The sequence below is a fragment of the Aethalodelphis obliquidens genome, unplaced genomic scaffold (genome assembly GCF_003676395.1).
Source record: "Aethalodelphis obliquidens isolate GAN/ISIS:26980383/991018 unplaced genomic scaffold, ASM367639v1 scaffold8, whole genome shotgun sequence".
NCBI classification, from domain to species: Eukaryota; Metazoa; Chordata; class Mammalia; order Artiodactyla; family Delphinidae; genus Aethalodelphis; species Aethalodelphis obliquidens.
In genome coordinates, this window is record NW_020837952.1 from 64652095 (window position 1) to 64677004 (window position 24910).

The window sequence follows — 24910 nt, forward strand, 5'->3', positions numbered from 1 at the left end:
GGCCCTCCCGCCTGTGGGGCTGCCGAGGCTGACCGCAGGGTTAGGGCGGAGAGGAGGCCCAGCGGAGCCAAGGCAGCGAGGGCGATGGCGGGCTGCGGGCGAGCGGGTCGCCTTGGGGGGTGAAGGTCTGAGGTGCTGGGGCTGAGGACTCCAGAGGCACGAGACACGCCAGGGCCTGGGGCCCTCTCTGTGGGCTGAGGGTCTCGCCCGCGCAGTGCGGAGAGCTGTCACGGAGGCCGGGATCCTTCCTGGGGTGAGAAGCGTGAGGGGATGCGAGGGGCACCCGCGCCGGCGAGCCTGCGGGGCGTGCGCGCGTGGTGGTGTGAACAGCACGCGAACAGAACGTGTGCGCTGCCTGCGGTGGTGCGCCTGCGCTTGCGCGCTGAGCCTCGGACCACGCCTGGTGTGCGGATGGGAGGGAATTCGACGCGTGTGACGTGAGTCCAGGAGGGCGCGAGGCTGAGAGGTCCAGGTGTACAGAGTTCCGGACGTGCGGTGTGAGGGGTCTGGAGGACGTGTGGGTGAGGGGCCGGGGGTGCGGCGTGAGGAGCACGGCGTGACGAGACCGGGCTGAGGGCCGGGTGGGTGAGGAAGCGGTAGGCGCCCCACCGGTCTGGCGTGAGGCGGTGAGCACCGCCTGGGGACGCCGTGACTCGGGGGTCGGGGCGCCAAGGGAGGGTCCGGGACCCCCAGGCGGGCTGGCCTCTCACCTCCAGCTCCCCGGCGCTCGGGTTCCGCTCCGCTACCCTCCTCCGCGGCCTGAGGCTTGAGGCGGCTCCTCAGAATGACGCCCCTCCCCTTTCCGTTACCAGACCCGCCCCCGGAGCTTGCCTCTGGCCCTCATTGGCTGGTCTCCTGGAGCGGAAGGGGCGGTGCTGCGAGCACCTGACTACACCCGCCTCACGCTGGTCCCAAGTCCCGGCCTTGAGGTCTCATTGGCTGGTCGCCTGGAGCGGAAAGGGCGGGGTTGCTCCCGGCTGGTCCCACGTGGTCCCGCACTTGGGGCTCTCCGTCTCAGGTGGGCCGAGTACCTGGATTGAAGAGTGGCTGAGGTCGAGGGATGGTAGAGCTGAGATGAGGGGAGACACCCTCGTCCTTATGGGAGTGTTCTCCCCCTTGCACCTGGAGCGTAAATCCGTGCACGGCGGGGGTGGGGGCGGCGGGGCGTCTGCTTGACCACTGTGTCTCCAGTATACTGGACAGCAAGTGCTAGTAACCATTGTTGAGTGAGCAGCTGAAGGCCCAAGTATTTTGTCTCGCAGCTACCGTGGGTGGCCGACATTGTTGCAGCTGTCTCACAGAAGAGGACGCTGAGGCCCAAGGAGATGAGGCAGGGGCCCAGGTCCATGCACCTGCGAGGTGCGGGCCTTGGTTACAACCGAGGTCTGCCAGGCGCTCTGGCCTCCAGGCAGTAAAGCACAGATCACCAAGCAAGGCCACGTGAGCGTGCTGCTCAGCCCTTAGAGAGGCTGCACATAAAACTCTGGTCAAGAGGAGGCTAAAGAGATCACTCTGGCCTCTATAGGTCAGTCCAGGGAGCTCGGTCTTTATTTGGAGGGCGATGGGCGCCTTAGAAGGTTGGGAAGCAGAAGAGGGGCATGGCGAAGCAGTCTCTCTTGCCGGAGGGAGAGTAGAAATGGGGCTGTTGCTGGTTTTTGGGTGAATGATGGTGGAGCTGGGGACAGGGAGGCAGTGGTCGTGGCGGAGGGAAGTACACGGAGTCAGAAGCCATTTAGAAGGTCGTCTTGACAAAGCTTCGTAATGTGGAAAGGGAGGGAGAAAGAAGGAATGGCTGAGTCGCTGGAGGGTGACACCACCGGCTGAGATGGGGAAGAGTGGCAGAGAAGCCAGTTTGGGAGGTTGTTAACTTCGGTTTTGAACACCTTGAACTCTTTGAGATTCCTGACAAACCTGGGACCCACTGCATTTTCCCTCAGGGATTCCGATCCTTAGCAAACTGATGGCACAGTAGGAAACACAGCTGGAGCTGAGCCAGACAGTTCTGGGCATAGAGTGCGGACTCGTCTCTCTCTTGAGGAGTCTGCTGTCTGGGCCACGTCCCCTCTCCAAGCTGCCAGGCTCCTTCCCCTTCTGAATCTGGTTCTCCAGCTGTTGCTTCCTACCTCTGAGCCACCTGCACACTTCCAATCATTCCACCATTTGCTTAGACTTTTCTAGAGCTGATTTCTGTTATAGCATCCCAGAAAAACATGAATCAGGAATAATTCTGAGGGGTAATGAAGGCAGCTTCAGGGAAGAGTAGGAGTTTACCAGGCTGAGAAACAACGGCACAGGATTCCAGGGAGGAGGTTCGGCAAAGGCAAGGGTGTGGAGGTGCCTGCCTCCTTTAGGAATTGAGAGTGAAGCTGGAGCTCAGGGTTCTTGTGGAGGAGCGAAAGATACTCAGAGAAGATCAGTTGGTCTGGAATGTGAGGTCCCAGCAGGTGGAGGTGGGCGTCTGAAACACCCTGCAGAGCCCAGGCCAAGAAGGATGGGCCCTCAGGGAGTCCAGAGACATGTGTCTGGTCTGCCCATCCCCTTGTGCATCCGAAACTGGCTAACTGTTCATCAAATGTTTCCTTTATGTCCTGGGCACACAGCTAGACTACATTTCCCAGCCTCCCTTGCAGTATGAGTCCTGGCTGGTGGCATGTGGGTAGAAATGCTCTGTATCACTACCAGGCTGAGTCCATGTAAGCCTCCCATGAGTGAGCCCTCTCTCTCCTCCGTGTACTTGCGGGATGTTGAAGCCCAAGGCAAATTGGGAGCTACCTGAGGAAGGTAGGACTTCTAACAGCCATTATTTGAATAATGGTATGGAGTAGAGTCTTCCTCTCAGCAAAATGAACAAGAATTAAACTTCTATCGGGTTAAGCCGTTGAGATTTCAAGCTTTGTCTGTTATGGGTACTAGCCTTAACTAATGCAGATCTGCACACCTCTGGGGTACTAATGCAGATTTGCATTTGGTGGATGGTCACCAGAAGTTTATACCCTGGTTAAGCACTGTGTTTTCTTCTCTTACTTCAACCAAGAACAAATCAGATAAAAGAATTTTGACTGAATTTTAACGTTAATTAAAAGGCAGCTTGTTGGAATCTCTGCTCACTGTTCTCCCAGGCCTGGGCGAGCTGATGTCTCCCAGAAGCCGACCAGATCCCAGTTTCCCAGGGTAGGTCACGCAGGCACCGGAGAGGCAAAGGTCTGTGAAGATACTTTTGGAAGCCCAGGAAAGCTCTGTTACGGAATGTCCTATTTTGTGAGCATAGATTTATTTTTATAAGCTTCTCACAGAGACTCAGAAGAGGTTAGAAGCTTCTGTCCTGTGAATCTTCTCATGTTCTCAGTGTTCAAACAACCTTCAAAGCTATTATCAGGAACCTAAATCTCCTTTCTTTCAATTTATATTTTCAAGAGTCTATGAGACATTTTCACAAATGTTTCTTACAGGTATGTTAAACTCAACGTTTAAAAATCTTGTTTAATCACCCAGTCACCCAAATAGAAAACGTGAATTATCTTCGATGGCTCGCTAGCATCCTGAATCTCCATCCCTTAGTTAGTCCCATCATTCCTCCCAGCTCTGCCACCACCATGAGCAGTACCCTCTGCTAGGCCTTCTTGCTTCTAACCTTACTACACCCTGCTTTGTTCTAATATTCTGGTTAGCCAGAGTGATCCCATTAAAAGTTTACAACAGATTATGTCACCCTCTGCTCCAACCCCGGTGGCTTCCCCCATCATTTGGAGAACCCAGAGCCTGGCCTACAGGGCCCTTGCTGCGCCACTCCACCTGTCCCCTCCTGCTGCTCCCGACTCCACGCCAGCCACAGGCCCTCGGGTACTGTTCCTCCACCACAGCAGGCTCCTCCCACCCTGAAGCATTGGCTGTTGCTGCCCCCTTGGCCAGGAATACCCTGCCCTCAGGTACATACATGGATTGCACCCTCATCTCCTGCTGGTCTGAGTCAAATGGCCCCACTCAGGAAGGCCTGCCTCTGCCACCCTGTCTGAAATTGCCATCCACCCCTCCATTGCTCCCTCCCCTTACTTCTCTCCTTAGTACTTATCTGCCCTCTGACTTACTATGTCATTTGCTCATTCTTCTTGGTTATTGCCTGTCTCCCTCACTAGACTCTAAGCCGCACAGGGAAGGATTGTTCACTGCTGTATTCCAGAGCTTAGCACACTGTAGCACTTAGTAAGTATTTGCTAAATGGATTATTCAAGAGCCTGAATTCCCTGCTCCATGCTTGCCTCACTGAGTAGTGAATTCCCCGTGTGCAGGGGGTGCCTTGTTCACCAGTGAATCCCCAGCACAGAGCCAAGTAGACGGTGGTTGCTCAATAAACACTGGTTAATAAGAGAAGGCCTGGGAGTGTATCTAATTCATGTCCGGTTCTCATCGCCTACCAGAGTACATTCGTTTAGGCATGCAGCAGTAGTAATTGAGTACCTGCTTAGACTTTCCATAATCATTTTTTGTTTACTCGTAATATTATTTTAATAAAAAAGCCGACCCAAGGGAAGGAGCATCTGCTGCTCCAGATTATCTTGTGCGCCCTCTCACAGACATGACCACTTGGCACCCAGACCTCAGGCCTGGGACTGTAGCTTCTCCCTATGCCGAGGGCCTCTACAGAGCTGTGCTCCAGCCCAAGGGGGTGCAGAGGACATGTCCGTGCACAGAGGGCCCCACTCTCCGGAAGACAAACAGAAATGGGCCCAGGGAACAGGTGGACGTTCTGAAGCAAGAATTTATTCCAAGTGCGTATGTGGGTGTAGACAGCAGAGACCCACCTTTCAAAGCAGGTCAGAACCTCTCACAAATAGTCTCCAGCCCTAGACCTTCCCTTGCCACATCCCTGGCCTCAGGCCGGAGCAGGGGAAGGGCCTCCTAGTTCCCCCACCAAAAAACACAGGTACTTAAGGGCTAAAATAGAATTATACAGCTTTATTTTTATTAACATCTAGCAAGAAAAAAACAAAAAGAAGATTCCCTTCTTGCTCCAGCCCTACCTCCACCACTTGAGCCCTCAGGGAGCAGCGTCTGCCCAGGGAGCACCTGCTTCCAGAGGTGTCCTTGGAGCCTGGGCACCTGTGCACGGCCACCGCTGTGCCTGCAAGCGGACCACAGGCCCCTTCCTCCACAATGTGGGGACAGAAGGGCAGCTGGCATTTCTCCAGCCCTCAGCTGTCAGCCTTGGGAACTTGGAAAAGATCAGCGATGTCCAGCAGAGCTTGGCGGATGTGGTTCCCAAAGCGCTGGGCATTCTGCGGGAGTCAAGAGCTCAGACCAACCTCCAGGTGAGCCCCCGCCCCTCTGTCCCCACAGGGAAGGATTCTTCCCCAGCCAGACATGCCCTGGGGGGCGACCCCTCCTCAGGCTGAGTGGGAGCAGGAGACACTCACTGTCTCTGAGCTTGAGAACTTGCTGGAGACGTGGAAGAAGATGGTGTTCTCACCCGCGATCATGTAGGAAACCCCGTAGCCATCATTAGCTACCTGAGGGCAGCACAAGGGGTGAAGAAGAAGAGGTGAACTGAACCTTGAGTATCTGGAAGCCAAGCTGATGTTATCCTTGCTCTGCCCACAAGATTCACAGGAAGGGCCCATCCCCAGGAAACAGTATGAAAACAGAAGAGAAGACCCCACCGGGGGTTCCAGGACCTCAGGTTCCCTCAGGAGGCCCCCCTCACGTTTGCAGGGGGTCTCTAGCTCCCCGACAAACTAGCCCACATGAGTGTCTCAGTGGGATATCTGGACTGTCTCCATAAGCCCACTTCAGAGGGTACAGAAGCCCCGGGAAGGGTCACTCCAGCAGTGGGTGTCAACATGGGTGGGGTCCCAGCCACCTTTCTTGCTGGGGTCGACAGGTACCTATCCTGTTTCCAGGCAGGGCAGGTCCAGGGCTGTGCTCCTGCCTCTGGCCTGACCTCCTCGAGGCCCTGCACTCTCCGCTGACACCCTAGCCCCTGGTCCTTCCCACCTGTCCACCTTCAAGGGCACTTACAGGGCCAAAGCCACCGCCAGCACCCAGGTGATTGGGGTACTTGTTTGGGTCAAACATGCGGATCTGGAATTGAGCAGTTTGGCTGGTGGAGAGGCGCCAGGGTTCTGAGAGCACCTGCAACAGGGAGGCCGGCAGTCAGGTGCCACGCACACCTGCGGACAGGTGCGTGAGCCTGGCACCGTCCTGGCTAAGGATGCAGAAGGGACAGGACGCAGGACCTTCCTGATTGCTGTCCGTGGTCCCCTAGTCTGTTCTCACCATCACAGCCTCTGCACAAAACCCACCATCAGGTGACCTGTCTGTCCGTCCCCTGGCTCCGCCCCCCACCCCTCCCACTGTCCCTCCCACATCCCACACTCCTGCCTCAGTGTCAATGTCCGGGCACTGGAGGTTCCCTCCACCTGGACGCCCCGGTTCCCCTGAGCCTCTGCCCTTCTCTCACAAGCGCTGCCACCACCTGACATATCATGTTTGTCTGTCCATCCCCCCTCACGCCAACAGCCACTCCACGAGGGGGAGGCTCCCGCTTGGTGCCAGTCCACAGGCCTGGGTGGCGTGTGGGCCGGGAACACTGGCCCCAGCTGTCCGGACAGAAAACAGGCCAAGACCCACCAGGAGAGGGCCTGAGGACAGAGGGCACGCCCATCAACACTGACCTCAGCCAGGAAAGGGGAGCTGACCCCCAGGAACTTGGAAACCACGTAAAGGCAGAAGAGGTGCCTGTCAATGCCAGCCCCTGTCATGGCCAGGCGGCACGCATTCTGGTGCTTCTCAGCCGCTTTCCGGAACAGATCTTGGAGGTTTGCTTTCTGGGGGCAGAAACCGAGCAGTGAAGAGTAGCCCTGACCCTACAGCAGGCAGGAGGCCGAGCGGTCACGTCAGCGCGAGGCCACGGGGGGCTCACCAGGTGGCGCCCCTGCACCATGGCCTGAACAAAGGCCGTGGACTCGCTGGTGCAGGAACGTACGGTCTCTGTCCGTCCCTCCCGGAACATCCTAGTCATCGAGGCTTCATAGGTCAGGCAGAACTTGCCTCTGTCCTACGGAACACAGAGGGATGAATCTTGCAAGTGGGCCCTGGTGCCACCCCTGCCTGCTCAGTGGCCTGGGGCTCCTACCCGGAAGTATGCCAGCTGCAGGGCGATCTGCACAAAGGCGTCAGGGCTGGTCCGGCACTTCTTGATGAGGCCTTTGCCAAAGGGCAAGAACTGGAAGCAGTACAATTCCACGTCGTCAGCCAGCGCCTTGGCCACCTGGTAGGAGCTCTCGATGACTGCCTGGCACTGCCAAGACACGGAGGGGTCAGCTGGGGGCAGAGCTCTCCAGGAGGACTCCAGGGTCACGTCCAGGAGGCCTGAGGATGTAGGCAAGGCTGGGCAGGCCTCAGTGTGCTTGACATCCTCAGGAGAAGGAGACGCAAAGGACAAGCCAGGGGCATCAGCACAGATGCCTGGCTGGGCTTTGTCGGGGAGGAAGCACTGACAGGTACTCCCTGGACACGAGCTCACACCTCATGTCTTTCTCCAGCCCCGAAATAGTCCTGGGGTCTCTATTCTCCCTGTAGCCAGTCTGGACCATGAGACACTCTGGACCCTTACCCTGAGGGTGGGGCTGGGACAGAGGGGAGGGCCACAGGGCATCTCAGACACTTGTCACTCTCGCACACCCACCCCTGCCCCTTCTCGGCCCGCACACCTGCTCAGGAATGTCCCACTGCAGCCGCTGAGGGGGGGCCAGCACAGGGTTGGGTGTGCCCAGACAATGCCCAGTCTCCGAGTAGCCCAGGTCGAAGCTGTCGGTGCCCAGGACAAACTGCAGGGGCAAGGTCAGGCTGAGAGGCCGTCCTTGCCCTGCTGCCCCGGTCCCCGCCCCGCCCCTGCCCTGCAGGACCTCTCCCAGGACCTGCTACCTCCCAGAGGTGCCCTATGATAGGGGCGTCTGCCCACGCGTGTTCTGTGTTGAGGCCCAGCTGGCCGTTCTTGAAAGCGATGAGAGTGAAGGACTTGTCGAACCACCTGCAGCGGGCGGAGATGGGGTGGCGGTGTGAGGGCAGGGGGAGGAGCCCGGGGGCAGGGGAGGAGCCCGGGGTGGGCGGGGCAGGGGAGGACCCCCCAGGTGGGCGGGGCAGGGGAGGAGCCAGGGGTGGGCGGGGTGGGGCCTGCAGTGGAGCTGGGGGTGCGGTACCTGTTGTAGCAGCTGCCGTGCAGCAAGGCCTTGCCGTAGAGGCTGAGGCTGGCCTCGTCTTCGGGGTCATAGCGGTGAGACTCCTCATCCAGAGCCACAAAGAAAGCAGCGCGCTCGATGGCATCCAGGGCAGCCTTGTTCTTGCCGGAGCTGAAGAAGGCCTGGCGTACCTGAGCCCACTCCACTCTGAGGGCAGGAGGGCAGAGTGAGCGGGGGGGGGCCCCTGTGGGCGTGAGGGCACCTCCCAGGATCTGTGTCCCCCTTCTCCACACACCCCCACCTAGCCACCAGCAGTTAGAGGTCACAGCAGCTACCCTCCTGCCGCGCCCCTTACGACCACAGGTCCTGGTTTACGCAGAGGACGCTGGGGCCCACGCTCCTCCCTTGCTGAGGGCTCTGGCCGAGTTCCAGGGTGGCACACAGGACCCAACTCCTCTCCTCACGGCGCCTGAACCTGGGCCCCAATACCTTCCCCCTGCGGTGAGGGCCGCCAGTCTCTCCTCCCCAGGCTGGGGTGGGGAGGGGTCATCCAGGATCCTCTGGAACTGCATCTCCAGGTCCCGAGGCTTGAGCAGGCGGGAGCCCTCATAGAGCCACAACTTGAAGAAACGGCCCTTGTGGTAGACGGCTACGTGCCTGCTGTCTGTGAGGTGCTGCAGCACGTCTGTGGCAGAGGCCATGGGTGGGCTCAGGCGGGAAGGTAGGGAGCTCCTCCCTCCCCCCATGCCACTCAGGATGGCCCCCCAGCCTCACACCAGGTGACCGCATGGACCCTTCGCCTGGTGGAATCTGCTGGCACCAAGCCAGGCCCCATGCCCTGAGCTTCGCTGTCTGTCATTTAATGCCAACCACAGTCCCATGAGGCATTGCACAGAAGAGAAAACCAAAGCTCTAGGAAATCCCACAGACTGTCCTGGCATTAGAAATGCGGGTGCTGCTTGGCGGCCCTGGGGGCCCTGGGCGAGCCCACCCCTCCTCCTCTACAGGCTCCTTGAGCGGGGAGCTCCACTAGGCCTCCTGTTGATCTTTGCACGGGAGACTCCCGAACTGTGAGCCCCTGCAGGGGAGGGGCTCTGACCTGGGTCTCCCAGGGTCCCAGGACTAGCACCGTGCCTGTAAACAGCAGGTGTCTAGTATCGGCCACAAACTATTTTTCGCAGCTACATGACCCTGAGACACTGAGGACGCTTGGTGACCAGCAGGCGGTAGGGCATCTGGCCGTGGTGGGCCCACAGCTGGGAGGGGGCGGCCTCCATCCTGCGGTCCCAGCGCGGGCGCCCGGCCGCGGCCTAGTACCTGTGTCCTTCCCTGGGATCCGGGTGGTGTTGAACATCCTCTCCATCTGGTAGGAGCACATGGGCACGATGCCCAGCGCCATCACCTAGGAGGACGGCCCAGCACAGCTCAGACGCAGGCCTCCTCTCCCGGTCACGCCCTCACCCCCAACCCAACTCACAGGCTTGATCTCTTCACGGTCAAGTTTACGGCGATACATGATCATGGCGTGGACAATGTTTCCCAGGCGGGCTGCCTGCACGTCTGTGTTCTTGACGAGCACTAAGTCCTACAGGGAGAGAACGGAGCCTGCAAGGAGGCTGCGACAGGTGTGCACAGTGGCATCTCTCTGTCTGGGGTGTCTTGCCCCCTTTCCCCAGTCCATCCTGCACACCCTCTGAGAACCAAGTACAAGAAGTGAAATGCATAACTACTGATCAGATAACCCCCTGCCCTGGCTTCGACCTGAGCTGCTTTTCCAAACCCATTGTATTTGTTGATGTTTTGTTTATTTTTCTTTGAGGAAGGGGTCCTGCCACTACAGAACAGCTTAAAACCTCTGGTCTAGACAAATTGCATATAGGTTTCTGGAAAGACAGCTTTGTGGAGGAGGAAAATGCCAGCATGCTACTTGAAACGTGCTTTGGAAGTGGGAGAGCAAAGAGGTGCACAGGGCAGTGGCTGGGCAGCCTCTCCCAGCTGGCTGTGCACAGTCTTGTACTAGGAGCAGGAAAAGGGTCAGTCACGTGGGATAGGGACCGACAGTGACCCACTGAGCTCTACAAGAAACAGCTCTGGATCTGCTTAAGACACACTTAAGGAAGTTCCCTGGTAATGGCGTCAGGACGGCTGGGAAGTTGTGGCTGGAAAGCCAGCGAGGGAACAAGGAAGGAAGTGAGAGCGCCTGAGCTGGGCAGAACAGTGAGCCTGAGGAACTCTGGGAGTGACAGTATCAGCCTGTGGGGTCTACTGGGCTCTCCAGACCCTCAGTATCCCCATCGCCTGCGAGCTGCTTCCTGACTATTCTTCCAGGATATGACCACCACCCCCACCCCCGCATCTTCCCTCTCCTTCAGGCCTCACTTCAGAACCCCCACTTGCCTACAGAAACCACCACTAGGGCTCTGAACTGTCGTCCAGGTTCCTTGCCCTGAGACCAGAGCTGGGGACAGAGCTGAGCACACAGGAGCCCATGTGGCTCTAGCCCTTACCATGACATAATAGTTGCTGTTCACCATGAGGGGAGTCCTGCCTCGAAGGTAGACATACTCTTCCCACCAGTCGCTCACCTGCGGGTGGGTGGGAGGTTGGAGCTGGGGCAGAGGAGGGTGGGCTGTGAGCAGCCAGGACACAGGGTGGGAGAGGGTAAGCCCGGGAGGTAGAACTCACATAATTGGCTGCCCACCATGACTTGAGTACCAGGTACTTCTGCAGCCTGGGGGCAGTCTTCTCCTGGAATTCCTTGGCCAGCGTCTCCATTCGGTAATATTCCTCGTCATCCAATAAGTGTTGCACGGATTCTAGGTACTGTCCAGCCAAGTTATTGCCCGTGTGAGGGCCAGTCAGCAAGAGCTGCCTCTGTCCTGACCTTCTTCCAAGCCCAGCCCCATTGCTCCCTCTCAAGCCGACTCTTTGTAGGGGACAGTCCCTTATGTTTGGATAAGTTCTCTGAGTCCAGCCTGCCCTGCCCACTGGGATGTCTGACCCAGGCCCTCACCCGATGAATCGTGGCTGACACGCTGGGCACGGGCAACTTGGGCAGAGATGTCTGGAAGCTGTAGAGCATAGGCCGCTGGCCGGACAGAAGGCGGACACACATCTGGGAGTACAGAGTGGAGAATGTTGAGGGGGAAGCTGGGGGAAAGAATGGAAACTAGCAAACACTGGAGGGGTACCCCAGACCCTCAAAACCGGGACAAACCCCGCCAGGCACCAGTGCCCCGCCTGGCTGTCCCCTCCAGCTCAGAACCCAAAGTGAGGCCCTGGGGTCTCAAACCCGATGCCTGGACCCCTCCACCAGCTTCTGCTCACAGCCCAGACTCTGGTGAAGTGGCTGATCTGGCCGTGCATCTCAAACAGCCAACCGTGGTAGGAAAGCAGCAGTTTCAGGGTTTGGCGGAAGAAGAGGATGCCCGTCATCCAGACCCCCGTGGAGAAGATGGCCATGCTGAGAAGTGTCCGTGTCTGTGGGCTCCGGTAGGGGCCACATCTATCAGAGAAGGGGAGAGGACTGCAGGGGGGTCCACTTGAGACCAACCTCAGGGAGATTCTGACTCTGCAGTCCTGATGTATGTGAGCCATCTCGGGGGAGGCACCAAGGGAGGAAAAACTCCCTGGACACACTCACATCTGAGCCTCTGAGTGCGTCACACTCGAAGTCACAGAAGTAGGGACTGAGATGGTGGTCGCCCCCAGGGAGGGCTGCCCCTATTACCTCCAATGGCTGTTGTCCTGTAACTGCCCAGCTCAGGAACCTTGGCCTTGGAGCCCACCCAGCCCTTTCTCATGGCCCCACTTCTTACCCCTCAGGAAGCCATCTCTGGATAAAACAGACCAGCCCCATGGAGATGTCCACGTTGCAGTAGGAGGAACCCAGTGTCGTCATGACGACGAACAGCCAGCTGGTGGGGCTGCCAGGGTACACACCCCTGAGGATGCCATTCTGTGGGCAAAAACAGGAATGCTCACAGAGCAAGGACTGGGGTAAGCAGGCACCTATGAAGTCTTTGCCTGTTTTCACTTCTCCTTCACGTCTGGTGGGCCCCCCTCCACACTCCCACACCTGCAGCACCTGATTACTGTGTCCCACTGACACTTCATGCACACCCATCTCCTCTCCACGCCTTGAGCACCCCTCTGGTTTCTGCACTGCTGGAGCCTGTCACTCCACAGAGCTGTCAGCCGAGATGGGGGTGGAGGACCTTGACAATGGGCAGCAGCTGACACCTAGCCTCTGCCTCCCTGGAAGGTTCGATTCTGCACCTGCTGGAAGAGACCAGAACCACCTGCGCCCACCTTGATGCGAATCAGGCGTTTCTTCCAGGAGTTTATGCCGGACAGGTAGATGTGTTTTAGGGCCTCCCGACTGAGCCGGAAGTCGACCCCCTCTGGCGTCACCGTGAACTGGAAGGCCACAGCCTGGTGCGCTTCCGCCATCCTGTGGGTTGCTGGGCACCTGGGAGTTGCTGGGCACCTGGGAGGTGGCAGGAGGGTGTGCGGGCAGCTCGGCCGCCCGCGTCGAGGCCCCGCCCCTGGGCACTGGCCGCGCCCCCAGCCCGCCTCCCTCCCCTTCCGCCCTGGGTCGGCCACCCGCAGCGCCGAGGCCCCACCCCTGGCCCCCCAGTCTCGCCAACCGCCGCAGAACCTTCGTGCGATGGTGCGGGGGTCGCAAGGGGGTCAGGGCCTTGAAAACGTCAGGAATCCCGAGGACAGTGTAGGGCGGCCTCGGGGTGGGGGCTAGAGGGGCCCCGGAAGCGGAGTCGGTCTGGTCTGGAGTGAGGCGGGGTCTGCGTACCCCCAGCGCTGCCACGTGCGACCCTGGCACCAGCCTCAACCCCCCTCCCCCGCCCCACTTGCCGGCTCAGAGCCCTGGGCCAGGCCGGCAGCCCAGAGCCACCCCCAACTCCACTTACGGCTCGGGTGTGCTCCTGTCCGCTTGTGGGGACAGTCACTGTGGCCTGTGTCCCCACGTCCTTCAGGCCCGGCCACCTAAGTCCCGCCCTCACCGGGAACCTGACACCCACTCCCAAATTTGGGTTGAGAGAACAGTTAGGGATTGGCAACCAGAATCTCCCCGGCTCCGAGGCGAGAATCAGGAGTGGGGGGGGAGCCGGGTTTCTGCAAGATGAAGATGGCTCAAAGGTCTGAGAGCCTGGGGCGCCCAACGGGTCTCACGTGAGGATGGTGGCGTTAGAGCTAAAAATAGCCGAATGTAGGGAAAAGGTCACCAGTGTGTCAGCTGTGCCTCCTGTTCCCTGATCTCCAGTGCTCAGGGTTGGGCAGCCCCACCCCGGGGCCCTCTTTGTACCCCGTAACTCCCCACTGCCCGACCCAAGTCCTCTGAGTATTTATCACTTCTAAGCTGGAGCCGGGGTGGGGGACAGCAGAATGGACCCCTAACCACTTTCAAGCCCAGATCACCCAACAGCCACGCTTTTCAGGAGAGGAAACTGAGGCTCCTAGCAGTGGCCCCTTTGTCAGTCTGTGTGCAGTCCTTGGTCGGTACTTGCCGCCGCACCCAAGCAGGGTTAGGACGGTGTGAAGGAAGAAGCTAGTTTATTGTCTTAAGGTACACATCCCAGGGCTTCTGCCCACTTGCCTGCGGTGGGGACCTGCTCAAACTCGGGGGGTGAGGGGGAAGGTCAGCCTCCTTAACCCCAGTCTCACTCGGGCTCAGCCCAGTCCCCAGGGCCTCCCCTTTGTCCCTCCCTCCAAGGTCCTGCCGTGGAGGCTCCAGGAGAAATCCAAGGAGTTGGGATGTGGCGAGTCAGGATGAGGGGTGGAAGCTGGTCAGCTCTCCCTTCTGCTGGAAGTAGAACTGGAACCGAGACTGGGCGTACTCCTAAGGAAGGAAACCCGCGCACTGGTGAAAAGGGCTGGGACTAGCACCCCACACCCCCCTCAGTCTGCCCACAGCTGGCCTAGAGGGTCCAAGGCCTCTGCTGCACCCTGTCGCCACACCTAACTCACCCAACCTGGTTACTTACCAAGTAACCAAATTCTATAGTGGACATGGATGCCTGGAGGATGGACCAGAGACCCCAGAAGAAATGAGATGCCAGAGCATACCTGAGGGGGAGCAGGAAAAGGGGGGTTCAGAGCACATTTGGCACTGCCTGAACCCCCTCCTCCAGGCTGGTCAAGCCCCAAAGCTCTAACTTCTCCCCTATCGTCTTAACCCCTACCCTGTCCTGACTCTTCCCACTCTCAAACTGTTCTTCCCCATCAGCCTCAGACCTCATCCCCACTTCCTGCCCCCACTCTGCACTGACCCCTAACCTGCAGCCCAGTGAGTCTACCTGCCACATTCCCCCCCTTGCCTCTGCACCCTGCTCCACCCCTGCCCCACACGTCTTTCCTCACCTATTAGCCTCTGCCAGCAAATCTGCTTCCAGTTTCCTCTGCTCCTCTTGGGAGATGGTCTCACCTTTCTTTACCTCTGCCAGGTAGTGGCGAATAAAATGGAGCTGAAATCAAAAGACAAGAGTCAGGAAATGGGGAGACTGGGGAGCATTTCCCAGTTAACACCCTTGCTCGCCATTCCTTCCAGACTTCAACCTCCTTCTCCCTTCTAAGCCAGGTTCTGCTCCCAGCTTCTGGCCCACATACCTGCTGTCCCCGGGTGGGGTAGTTTGCAGGCTGCGCTTTGTAGAAAGGCCACTCCTCATGAGTGTAATCGTAAACCCACTCACAAAAATGGTTCCCAATGTCAAAGCCCCTGAGGGAATAAGGTGGACACTCAGTCCCCAAATACGCTGGGCAGCTGGGATGCAGAGATGAAGGCCTGGTCTGCTTTTCCAGGGCACTGTGGGAACAGACCCATGGGAGGCCATCCTCTTACCCTCACCTGTAGTTATAACTGCTGTACTCGAAGTCGACCAGCATGAGGCCGTCAACGTTTTCTGGCTCTGAGAGCAGTAAGATGTTCCCTGGAGAAATGTGGTGAGGTTCTGGTCACTCCAGGGTCCTCTGGCCCCCCTCACCTGAGGTTGGGAGACTCAGATGCCTTCTCCTACCTTCCTGGATGTCATTGTGGCAAAAGACCACTGGCGATGGGGTAGAGTCTAGCAACTTCCTGCAGGGGAACACGGGCATGGGTCCTGAGCAGGAGTGACGGAAGGAGGGTCAGAGGCACGCGCATGGGCGAGGCCCTGACCCCAGCCTTCAGCAAATCCTGGGTAGGACCCCACTAGGTGCCTGGCACATCTCCTGTGCTCTTCTGTCCCCACCCCCCACCCCTGCCCCATCCTGCCTGCCCTCACCTGAGGCTGCCCATCTCGTCCTGCAAGCTGTACATCTCCAGCAGGTTCATCTGGGGGAGGCCAGTGGTGGGTAGGTCCTGGATCTGCTTTAAATACCTGAAGCCCCAAGAACAGGATATACTCACTCTGCTATCCCTCCCCTCTGTCCTACCCGTTCGGTCACCGAATGACTTGTCTGGCAATCATTTGGAAGCCTGTTGTGTGAGAAACCATGCTAGACAGTGGGACACTTGATCCACTCAGCTGGAGAGGTAGACAGAGCACTAGATGCATTCAGTCACACCCCAGCGTAGTAACTGCCAACATGAGGGTTCGGCCTATGTGCAGGAGCCCTGAGGAGGCCCCCGACTCACCGCTCCATGGTCCCAAATAGCCAGTGGGGCTCCTTAGTGAAAGGCATTTCCATGCCATGGAACTGGGCCATCTTCGTGGCGATGGCTGCAGACAACACGGGCTCTCGAAGCTCATGCGTCTTCAGTGGCCTGCTCTGCACCCAGGAACCTATCAGGGTGGTGAAGGGGCTGGGGCAGGAGGGGGGAAGGGTGGGGCAACGGAGGTGGGGGAAGTCAGGGCTTGGGGAAAATTCCCTACCTGGGGTGAGGGATGTGAAAGCAGACATTGGGAAGGGGAATAGGGGCTGGGGAAGGAGATGCTTCGGGGAGGTCGGGGCCGGGCTCGTACTGGGATGTACTGTTCCAGCCGGCCCTCTGGAAAGACTCCGTAGAGCTGGGGCCCCAGTGACCGCTCTGCAAGGATGGCGAACATCACACTTTCAAGAACCAAGGAGTCCACTCCCTTAAGAAAAACAGACAGCGAAGGGACCACGGTCACAAGGGGCCAGAGGCAAAGTGGCGCTGACAAACCCGAGGGTCTTCTTGCTCCTCCCACCACATCTGGTTCTATCTGGTTCTATTTGGTTGGTTCTATCTGGACTTCCTGTTCTATTGCCCGGGGGCTCCAGAGCGCAGGCGTTAGTATCACAATGGACAAAATACTTAGCTCCTAAGGCTCAGTGTCCTCAACTGCTTAGTGGGGACCATACCACCTGCCACACTTGGGTGAGAGGACCTGAGGCCACTGCGGCCTTCACTCCCTCCTCACCTGCAGGATGGCCCCGTACAGCCGCAGCAGCACCTCCCGGGGCTCCTCGCCAACGCGGGGCAGGTGGTCAGGCAGCGAGCAGCGGAAGAGCAGGTTACTGAGGCCTCCGCTGCAGACCCACAGCAGGGCGCGCTCAGCCCGCCATCCGCTCCACCGGCCCGGCGTCCAGCCCCCGCGCCCCCCCGTAGCTCCCGGCCCTGCCCCGCCCCCGGCCCAGGAACGCTGAGTGTCCCGAGGGCCCGAGCCTAAGCCTGACCCCGGCCCGCGCACAAGAGGGGCTGACCCCTGACCTCCCACCTCACGGGGTCAACCCTCAGCTCCTCCGGCCGTACTCGGCGCCAGGCCCCGCCCAAGTACTCCCGGCACCACTGGTAGGCTCGGCGCTCGGCGTCTCGCGACCGCGCCGACCCGCGCCTCCGGCTCGGGGCCGCGTCGGGGCACATAGCCTGCCGCAAGCTGCCCTTGGCCAGGCGGCCTCCAACAGCCCCGCCTCTGGCCACATCTGTCCCCTCAGCCGCCATGGCTCGGGCTTGACTCGGCCAACGCCCCGCCGCGCACAGACCCTTCGGGCGCGCTCGGCTCCTTCCGGCTGCGCTCGGCTCCGCTTCCGGCCAGCCTGCGCTGCTCGGGTCGTACTCGGGTCTCCTTGGCTCTATTCGGCTCTTTGCGGCGCCGCTCGGCTGTCTCGGAGACCCTCGTCCGGGTGCTAGTTCCGAAGGCTGTGCCCCGCCCCTGCTCAGAGCAAAGGCCAATGGCCTCTCTCTCTTGGCGGGGCCGCTCGAAAAGACAGTGCTGTTTGGACCTTAACCCGGAAGCAGGAAATGGTTCGGGCCAATCAGAAGCGTCCTGAGCGGTAGGGCCCACGGCGCAGTGGCGTGTCACGTGAGCGAACCACGTGGGCGGGTGGCGCGTACCGGGCTGAGAAGCCGGTCCGGCGCCTAAAGGCGGTGTCACCGGGAAAGTGCTCGTGAGGCGAGGTGGGCCTTCGTCAGGATCTGGGAGCGGACAGGGCAGCGCGGGCAGCGGCGGCGGCAGCCCCTCACTGTACAGATTTGGCCCCCGGGGCAGTTGGGCAAGGAAGAGGGCCGTTGAATGAGTGTGGCGAGTCCTGAGTGTGGGGGAAAGGGAGAGAGTGTGTGTGTGTGGCTCACATCTAGGGGGTGGGGAGTGTGGGGCACCTGGTAGGTGCCGAATAAACATTTGTTGATGCGTAACCTTAAATCCCTCCTCACCGCTGAGACTCCCTTGTCAGTTGAAGCCCGCCGCTGGAGGAGGCTATTGTTACCCTGCTTGAAACCACTGTCTTCATGTCCTGCTCCACTACCCCTCTTGCCTCCAGACCTAAAATCAAGCCCAGGAGGAGAGGCTCACAGCTTGGAGCAGGCACCTGGGGCTGCATCACGTCTCCTTGTCCCACCGCAGCAGTTTGAAATGCCTCCTTGCATTTCTTCTGCCCCATGCTGGAGTGGCGACCAGGAAGACTTGATCCACGGGGATCTGTGGCGCTGTTGGACCATGGTGTTCTTTGGGGTGAAGTAGATGAACAGCTGACCTGAGTGGTGTTTGATTTGAATAACGAGAAAAAAATCAAGAATTGGTGATCAGAAAGCAAATGTCAGTCACTGCAATGGGAAATCATGATCCCTCACTCTGTATTTAAATCTGAGCCAGTTCTGAGACCTGGAGTCCACTGGTTGAAAGGGAGGCTTGGTCTCTTATAGAAAGGATCCTACAGTGCCACCATAAGTACATAAAAAAATATTCCTCTAATCTTTCCCCAAAGGGACCCAGCGCCTCTTAACAAAGTAACACATTTACTTTGGAAAAGGGACTATCCAGACCTTTCAAGGGCTGTTGGATACAAGATCTGAGGTGACACGTGTGCCAGGGTATATGAAGCGTCATGAGTCACTGGTTTGAGTGGAGGCTGTGGAAGTCAGATGATAAACAGAGTCCTGACCCAAGTGTTGAGGTCACTTCTCTGGTCCCAGTACATACTTGGGGTAATTATACCTAGCGGTGGGGAGAGCCTGTACATTGATCCCTGATCTGTGGAATAAGAAGAGTCATGGTAGGAAGAGCGAAGTGGAAGCCTCTGAAACTCCCCACCCTCTCCAATGCTGCATTCCATGTGGGATTGCAGAGATTGCTTACTCTCAAAGACATAAATCCCTACTACATCACCTTCAATTCACCTGAGTGGCCCCTGCAGAATCCAGATGGATTCAAGTAAATGATGGTGGACTACCACAAACTTAGCCAATTAGTATCCCTAATCACAGCAGCTGTGTCAGGTGAGGTATCTGTACTGGAACTGATTAATGCACCTCTGGCACCTGATAATGCAATGGATGTGGTGAACATTCCTTTCCATTTCCAGTAGTAAAGAGTAAGTTTCCAAAAGCAGTTCACTTTTATATGGGAAGGACAGCCAAACGTATACATTGTCTTACTTCAAGTCTGTTTTAAGTCATGCTTTCTGTCACAGTGTAATCGTTGAGACCTTGATCATCTGGACATTCTCCATAAAACTGTTGAAATTATGCTAATTGGACACGGTGAGGAAGAAAGTGACAAGTGCTCTGTCCCTGGTAAGACAGTGCATGTCAGAGGATGAGAGATAAACCCTCAAAAGTTCTGGGGCCTGTCATCAGTGAAGTTTCCAGGGGTGCAGTGTTGTAGGGCAAACCAGGCTGTCACCTCTGAGATAAGGGCAAGTTGCTGCATCTTGCATCCCTAACATGAAAAATGAGGCCTACCACTCCATGCACCTCTGGATTTTGGAGTCAGCATGTACCACACTTGGGAATACTGTTCTGACCCGTTTATCGGGTGGCTTGGAAGACTGCTGGTTTTGAATGGGGCCCAGAGCAAAGGAGGGCTCTGGTGAAGATCCACACTGGAGGATGGGTTCCCCTGTCTCTTAATAGAACCAATGGGTTATGGCTTGTGTGTGGCAGATAGGGACCCTGTGCAGCACCTTCGGTAGGCTCCAACGGGAGATTTGGAGTGCTCACCCCTAGGGTTCTGAAGCAAGACCATGCCAGCTACAGAGAAGAACTACTCACCAACTGAAAGCAGCTTCTGACACGCTATGGGGCCCAATTAGAGACTGGGTGCCTGATTATGGGGCATCAAATGATCATGTGACCAAATCTGCCTGTCCTAAACTAGATACTGGCAAATCCACCAGGCTCAGTAGCAATTCATTGCCCAATGAAAAAGGTTTGGACCCCAGTCTGTCCAGAGAGTACTGGTCATTTATAGGAAGAGGTGGCTGTGGCCCGCACGTCTCCCACCTTGTTGTACCAGTGCTTCTTAGCAGACAGGAAGAAAAATTTAGGTCTGGTTCACAGACGGGTCAGCTCGATGTGTTGGTATGAGCTGAAAATGAAGTACTGCTGCGCTACCATCCCACTTCAGGTGGCTCTGAACGACAGTAATGAAGAGAATTCTTCCAGAGACCAGAGCTTTGAGCAGTACACTTGGATACTCACTTCGTAGGGAGGGAAGGGAGTGGACAGAATAGTGGCCTAAGGAAGGTGAGCACATAAACTTCTGGGTTGAGACAGATGCCTTGCTCGTTGGTCAGGGACCTGGCAAGAGCGAGAGGGGATACTGGAGACAAGGAGGTCTGGGAAAGGAGATGGACCTGTAGCACTGGCCACAAGTGTGTGTATCTTTGTGCCTCATGTTCATACCCACTCTACAGGGGTCACTGGGTAACAAATTGGATGGATAGATGTCAGTCAGTTTCTGTCCTTGGCTACACTTGTGCTTGTAAGGTGAGGCCATGAATGGAGTTGTCATGGTGGCAAGCTATGCCCACCAACACAGGCTCTTTCTTATCAAGGCTTATCTAATTATTACTGCCTATGAATTTCTGACCTGTTAGCAGTCTTAGTGCTGAGCTCCTGATATGGTACCATCCCTAGATGACTTGGTGACAGGTTCATTACAGCAGATCCTTTCCACCCAGGAGAGAGATTGATTCATCTTTACTGGAATTGATACCTGCTCTGGATATGAGTTTGCCTTCCCTATCCACAAGGTCTTAGAGTAGCATTACTATCTAGAAGCTTAGAGAATGCTCGATTTACCAACACGGGATCATGTATAACATTACCTTGGACCAAGAAACTCATTTTACAGTGAAAAAGGTACAGCAATGTATAGATTGCTGTGGGCTGTACCGCTTCTGTGATACCCTGTATTACCTACGAGCAGCCTAGAGCTCTGCTGGATTAGACCCCCTGGTTCCCAGGTAGGGAACACTTCCACAAGGGAGCTTCCACTGATTCCAGGGAAGGACTCCTCCACTGAACCAGAATCTGCAAATTCCACCAGGTCACTTTGAGCTCCTTGTGCCGGTGAACCAGCAGGCAAAGAAGGAGGGGATAGTAGGTCCCGATTATTAGAGGTAGATACTTAGTGGGGCAATCAGGAGTTGGTCTAGCGTGGAGGACTCGCCTGGTTCTGTCTGGTTGCTTCCATGCCAAGTGATAAGAGCAGCCACAACCTGCCAAGGGCTCAGAGCCTTCGGGGATGGAGGTCTCGTAACCTGACCAGGAGAGCCACGTGGACCGGCTGAAATGCTGGCTGACAGTGAGGGAAACCTAGAATGGGCAGAGGAGAAGGGACATGACCAATATTAGCTACAGCCTCAGGAGCAGGTGTGGCAGTGGGGACTGTATTTGTTCTACTGACACTCTTATATTAAGGCTTTTGTAAAGGTCATGACCTTCGAGACTTCACCTCAAAGAATCACGGCAGTGTGGACTTAACGTGGTGCCTGCGTAGACTGTGGGATACAAGAGCTGGTGTCTTGAATGATGCCCTCAGCACACCTTTAATTGCAGTGGACTTACAGAAATGCATCTCTGGCACCTGCTGTGTGTCTTTGAACTTCCTGCCCCAGGCCTTCTCTGATACCACAGGAGCCTACCTGGCCTGCTCACCAGCACAGCCTAGGTCTCTGGGGGGCAACTCAGGGCCTGGAGACAGGAGTCAGTGGAGGAATGGTTGGACAATCCTAAGAGGTATTCTGTACACTTCTCAGGAGGTCCTGCTGAAGTGAAGGCGTTGTTACCCAGAGCAGTAACCTAAGGAGCACACGCCTACGTTTCGATTCCTCCTTTCCTGTCCCACTCTTTTCCTCCTTCATCTCTGTGTTTCATGGAATCACTTCCTGAACAAACCACTTATACCCAAGTCTTTGGGTGTGAAATCACTGTCACTGTGCTGAAATGATGGTGTCGCCAGGGCTGCACTTCCTCAGAGGTTCTAAGGGAGAATCCATTCCTTGTCTTTTCTGGAGGCTGCAAGCATTCCTGAGCACGTGGCTGCATCACTCCAGTCTCTGCTCCGTGGTCAACACTGCTCCCACCTCTTCTGTCTGTGTAATCTCCCTCTAGCTCTCTCTCTTTTTTTAAAAAAAAATAAATTTATTTATTTATGGCTGCGTTAGGTCTTTGTTGCTGCGTGCGGGCTTTCTCTAGTTGCGACGAGTGGGGGCTACTCTTTGTTGTGGTGCGAGGGTTTCTCATTGCGGTGGCTTCTCTTGTTGTGGAGCAGGGGCTCTAGGCACGTGGGCTTTAGTAGTTGTGGCACGCGGGCTTCAGTAGTTGTGGCTCATGGGCTCTAGAGCGCAGGCTCAGTAGTTGTGGCACACGGATTTAGTTACTCTGCGGCATGTGGGATCTTCCCAGACCAGGGATCGAACCCGTGTCCCCTGCACCGGCAGGCGGATTCTTAACCACCGAGCCACCAGGGAAACCCTCCCTCTAGCTCTCTTATAAACACACTGTGATCATATTCAGGGCCAACCTGGATAATCCAGGATAATCTCATCTCAAAATCCTTAATTAAATCAAATCTGCAAAGATCCTTTTTCCAAATAAGGTAACATTTACAGGTTCCAAGCATTAGGATGTGACTCTCTCTTGGGGGATCATTTTCCTGTCCCGCCACAGTCACTACTTCTTTCCCTCACAGCTGTTGTCTCATCATTCCATTGTGTCCTAGACCTTGAATATTGGAGATGGAAATTTCTGAGTCCAGACTCATTTTCCTCCCTTGGACAGGATTTGATTTTTCCGACTGAACACTTGAAGAAGTATGGTATGTGCACGAGGGAATGATTTATTTATTCATTTAAAATGATAATAAGCCCTCAACATGTCAACATAAATAATATCTTACAAAAGTAACTATTTTATAAAATAAAACTTTGATGAGAATAGTGGCATTGTTTTTTACATTTTTGCAAGTTTCTTCAGTGTCTGCTTAACTGGAGATGGCTGGTTCTTGTACCTGCTTCTGCAGTCAGTCTCTTCCACGTGTTGTTTTGGTTGAAACATGAAGAAAACCCAGCCTGACTTAGATTTGTAGTTGGAAGCAAACAATAGCTTTTTCAGATAATTGTGGATCTTCGTTGATACTACACCAAGAGTTGACAAGAGGTAGTTTCTTAGAGGTTAGTTGCAATTTGGAATTTGAAACCATATCAATGAACTTTTTTGTCTTTTTTTTTTTTAGAAAAAATTTTTAATAAATTTATTTATTTATCTTTTTATTTTTGGCTGCATTGGGTCTTCATTGCTGCACACGGGCTTTCTCTAGTTGCAGCAAGTGGGTGCTACTCTTCGTTGCAGTGCACGGGCTTCTCATTGCGGTGGCTTCTCTTGTTGTGGAGTACGGGCTCTAGGCACACAGGCTTCCGTAGTTGTGGTGCACGGGCTCAATAGTTGTGGCTCATGGGCTCTAGAGCGCAGGCTCAGTAGTTGTGGCGCACGGGCTTACTTGCTCCGTGGCATGTGGGATCTTCCTGGACCAGGGCTCGAACCCGTGTCCCCTGCATTGGCAGGTGGATTCTTAACCACTGCACCACCAGGGATGTCCCATTTTTCGTCTTCTGCTACATCAAAATCTATTGCTCTGTCTTGCATGCAAAATGGGTCTTTTAGTTATGCATAATTTTAAAACATCATGCATTCATTTGTCATTTGGAAAATACTGGTTCCTTGAGTTATATAGATCTTCCAAATTTTGACAGATTTTATTATATAATATTTTAAAAATCACACTTGTTAATGTCACCACCAATCTCATCAGAAAAATATTTAAATATTGAGAAACTTTAAGCTCATGATGATAGACACACGTTTTCCAAAAATCTAAGTTTTGCTTAAAAGCACAAATTTTATCATTGGCTACAAGTACTATCAGTTGTTTTCCATGAAGTGACACACTCACTTTATTCTTTTTTTTTTTTTTTTTTTTTTTTTTGCGGTACGCGGGCCTCTCACTGCCGTGGCCTCTCCCGTTGCGGAGCACAGGCTCTGGACATGCAGGCTCAGCGGCCATGGCTCACGGGCACAGCTGCTCCGTGGCATGTGGGATCTTCCCGGACCGGGGCACGAACCCGCGTCCCCTGCATCGGCAGGCGGACTCTCAACCACTGCGCCACCAGGGAAGCCCCCACTTTATTCATTTTTGAGAAAGTGTTTGCAAACACCCAAGTCAGAATAACCATAGTTTGTCAATTTTCTTTCAAGTAAAAATAGTGTTTCGTGGAGGGATGTCTGCAACATGGCAAATTGAGACCTTCCCTGTGTCTCTCCCCTTCAATCTACAACCAGTAAAACATTCACAATGCTAAAAGGGTGCCTCTGCCCCATACACTAGGGTGCTGGAGAATTCCACACTTCTGTCCATCTGAAGGTGGGTGGACTGGAGCCCATAGAGGAGGTGGAACTGGGGGAACAGTGGGGTGGTGCCTGCAGTCCTGGATTCCCACCTGCAGCAGCTGAGCCTGCAGCCCCAGAAAACTTGGCAGTAGCAGGGGAGGTGACGCACGTGACTCCATCGCCCCAGCCACCATGGCAGCCATGAGGCCTGGGATCCCATCCCTTCAGCTGCAGAGGGGCCCATGACTCCTCCGACCCTGCAGTGACAGAGCCTGTGCACCTTACAGTGGACATGACAGGGATACCTGTGCAACATTGGCTCCCCCTACCCAAACCCTCCCCCGGCAGTGGCAGAGCCTGCGGCCCACGGGATCCCAGGCAAAATGGAAGAGCCCACTCTCCTGGTGCCCCAGGAAGCAGTAATAGCCACGCTGGCAGCAGCAAGATACCAGTGACTCCAGAGGTACCAGAAGTGATCATGAGGGCACAGGGCGACACCCCTGGCAGAGGCAGTGCAGGGTGGAAAGTGCTGACTCTCAAATATAACAAGAGGCAGCGCAGACTCAAGCAGAACGCTGTTTGCTACTTCACATGCACTGGCAGAGGAACAACTTGTCAAGCACCACGAAGAACCACGGTAACACTGTACCACAAAAAGGAAATGACAGTT

The 24910-nt window shown here is 56.0% G+C and overlaps 2 protein-coding genes across 6 annotated transcripts; both read right to left on the minus strand.

Annotated features, from left to right (window-relative positions):
* Window positions 1-4933: 4933 nt before the first annotated feature.
* On the minus strand, window positions 4934-13606 carry CPT1B (carnitine palmitoyltransferase 1B). 3 transcript variants are annotated; one of them, XM_027108164.1, is made up of 18 exons: window positions 12486-13606; window positions 11993-12132; window positions 11502-11679; window positions 11188-11289; window positions 10860-10997; window positions 10682-10759; window positions 9652-9759; window positions 9492-9576; window positions 8664-8859; window positions 8196-8381; window positions 7921-8026; window positions 7707-7823; window positions 7130-7294; window positions 6917-7051; window positions 6669-6821; window positions 6013-6126; window positions 5412-5504; window positions 4934-5273 (listed from the first exon to the last, which is right to left on the minus strand). In XM_027108164.1, the coding sequence occupies exons 1-18, from the start codon at window positions 12624-12626 to the stop codon at window positions 5190-5192; spliced, it is 2319 nt and encodes a 772-aa protein (XP_026963965.1). In that variant the 5' UTR covers window positions 12627-13606; the 3' UTR covers window positions 4934-5189. The 3 variants fall into 3 exon arrangements, with proteins under 3 accessions (XP_026963965.1, XP_026963964.1, XP_026963963.1); XM_027108163.1 differs by having other exon boundaries at window positions 11993-12601; XM_027108162.1 differs by having other exon boundaries at window positions 10682-10783; window positions 11993-12601.
* Window positions 13607-13728: 122 nt separating this feature from the next.
* On the minus strand, window positions 13729-17325 carry CHKB (choline kinase beta). 3 transcript variants are annotated; one of them, XM_027108166.1, is made up of 11 exons: window positions 16850-17325; window positions 16553-16661; window positions 16133-16246; window positions 15805-15938; window positions 15452-15547; window positions 15206-15264; window positions 15037-15118; window positions 14799-14907; window positions 14553-14656; window positions 14177-14258; window positions 13729-14031 (listed from the first exon to the last, which is right to left on the minus strand). In XM_027108166.1, the coding sequence occupies exons 1-11, from the start codon at window positions 17071-17073 to the stop codon at window positions 13957-13959; spliced, it is 1188 nt and encodes a 395-aa protein (XP_026963967.1). In that variant the 5' UTR covers window positions 17074-17325; the 3' UTR covers window positions 13729-13956. The 3 variants fall into 3 exon arrangements, with proteins under 3 accessions (XP_026963967.1, XP_026963966.1, XP_026963968.1); XM_027108165.1 differs by having other exon boundaries at window positions 16043-16246; window positions 16850-17314; XM_027108167.1 differs by lacking the exon at window positions 14177-14258 and having other exon boundaries at window positions 16043-16246; window positions 16850-17319.
* Between the last annotated feature and the right edge of the window lie 7585 nt (window positions 17326-24910).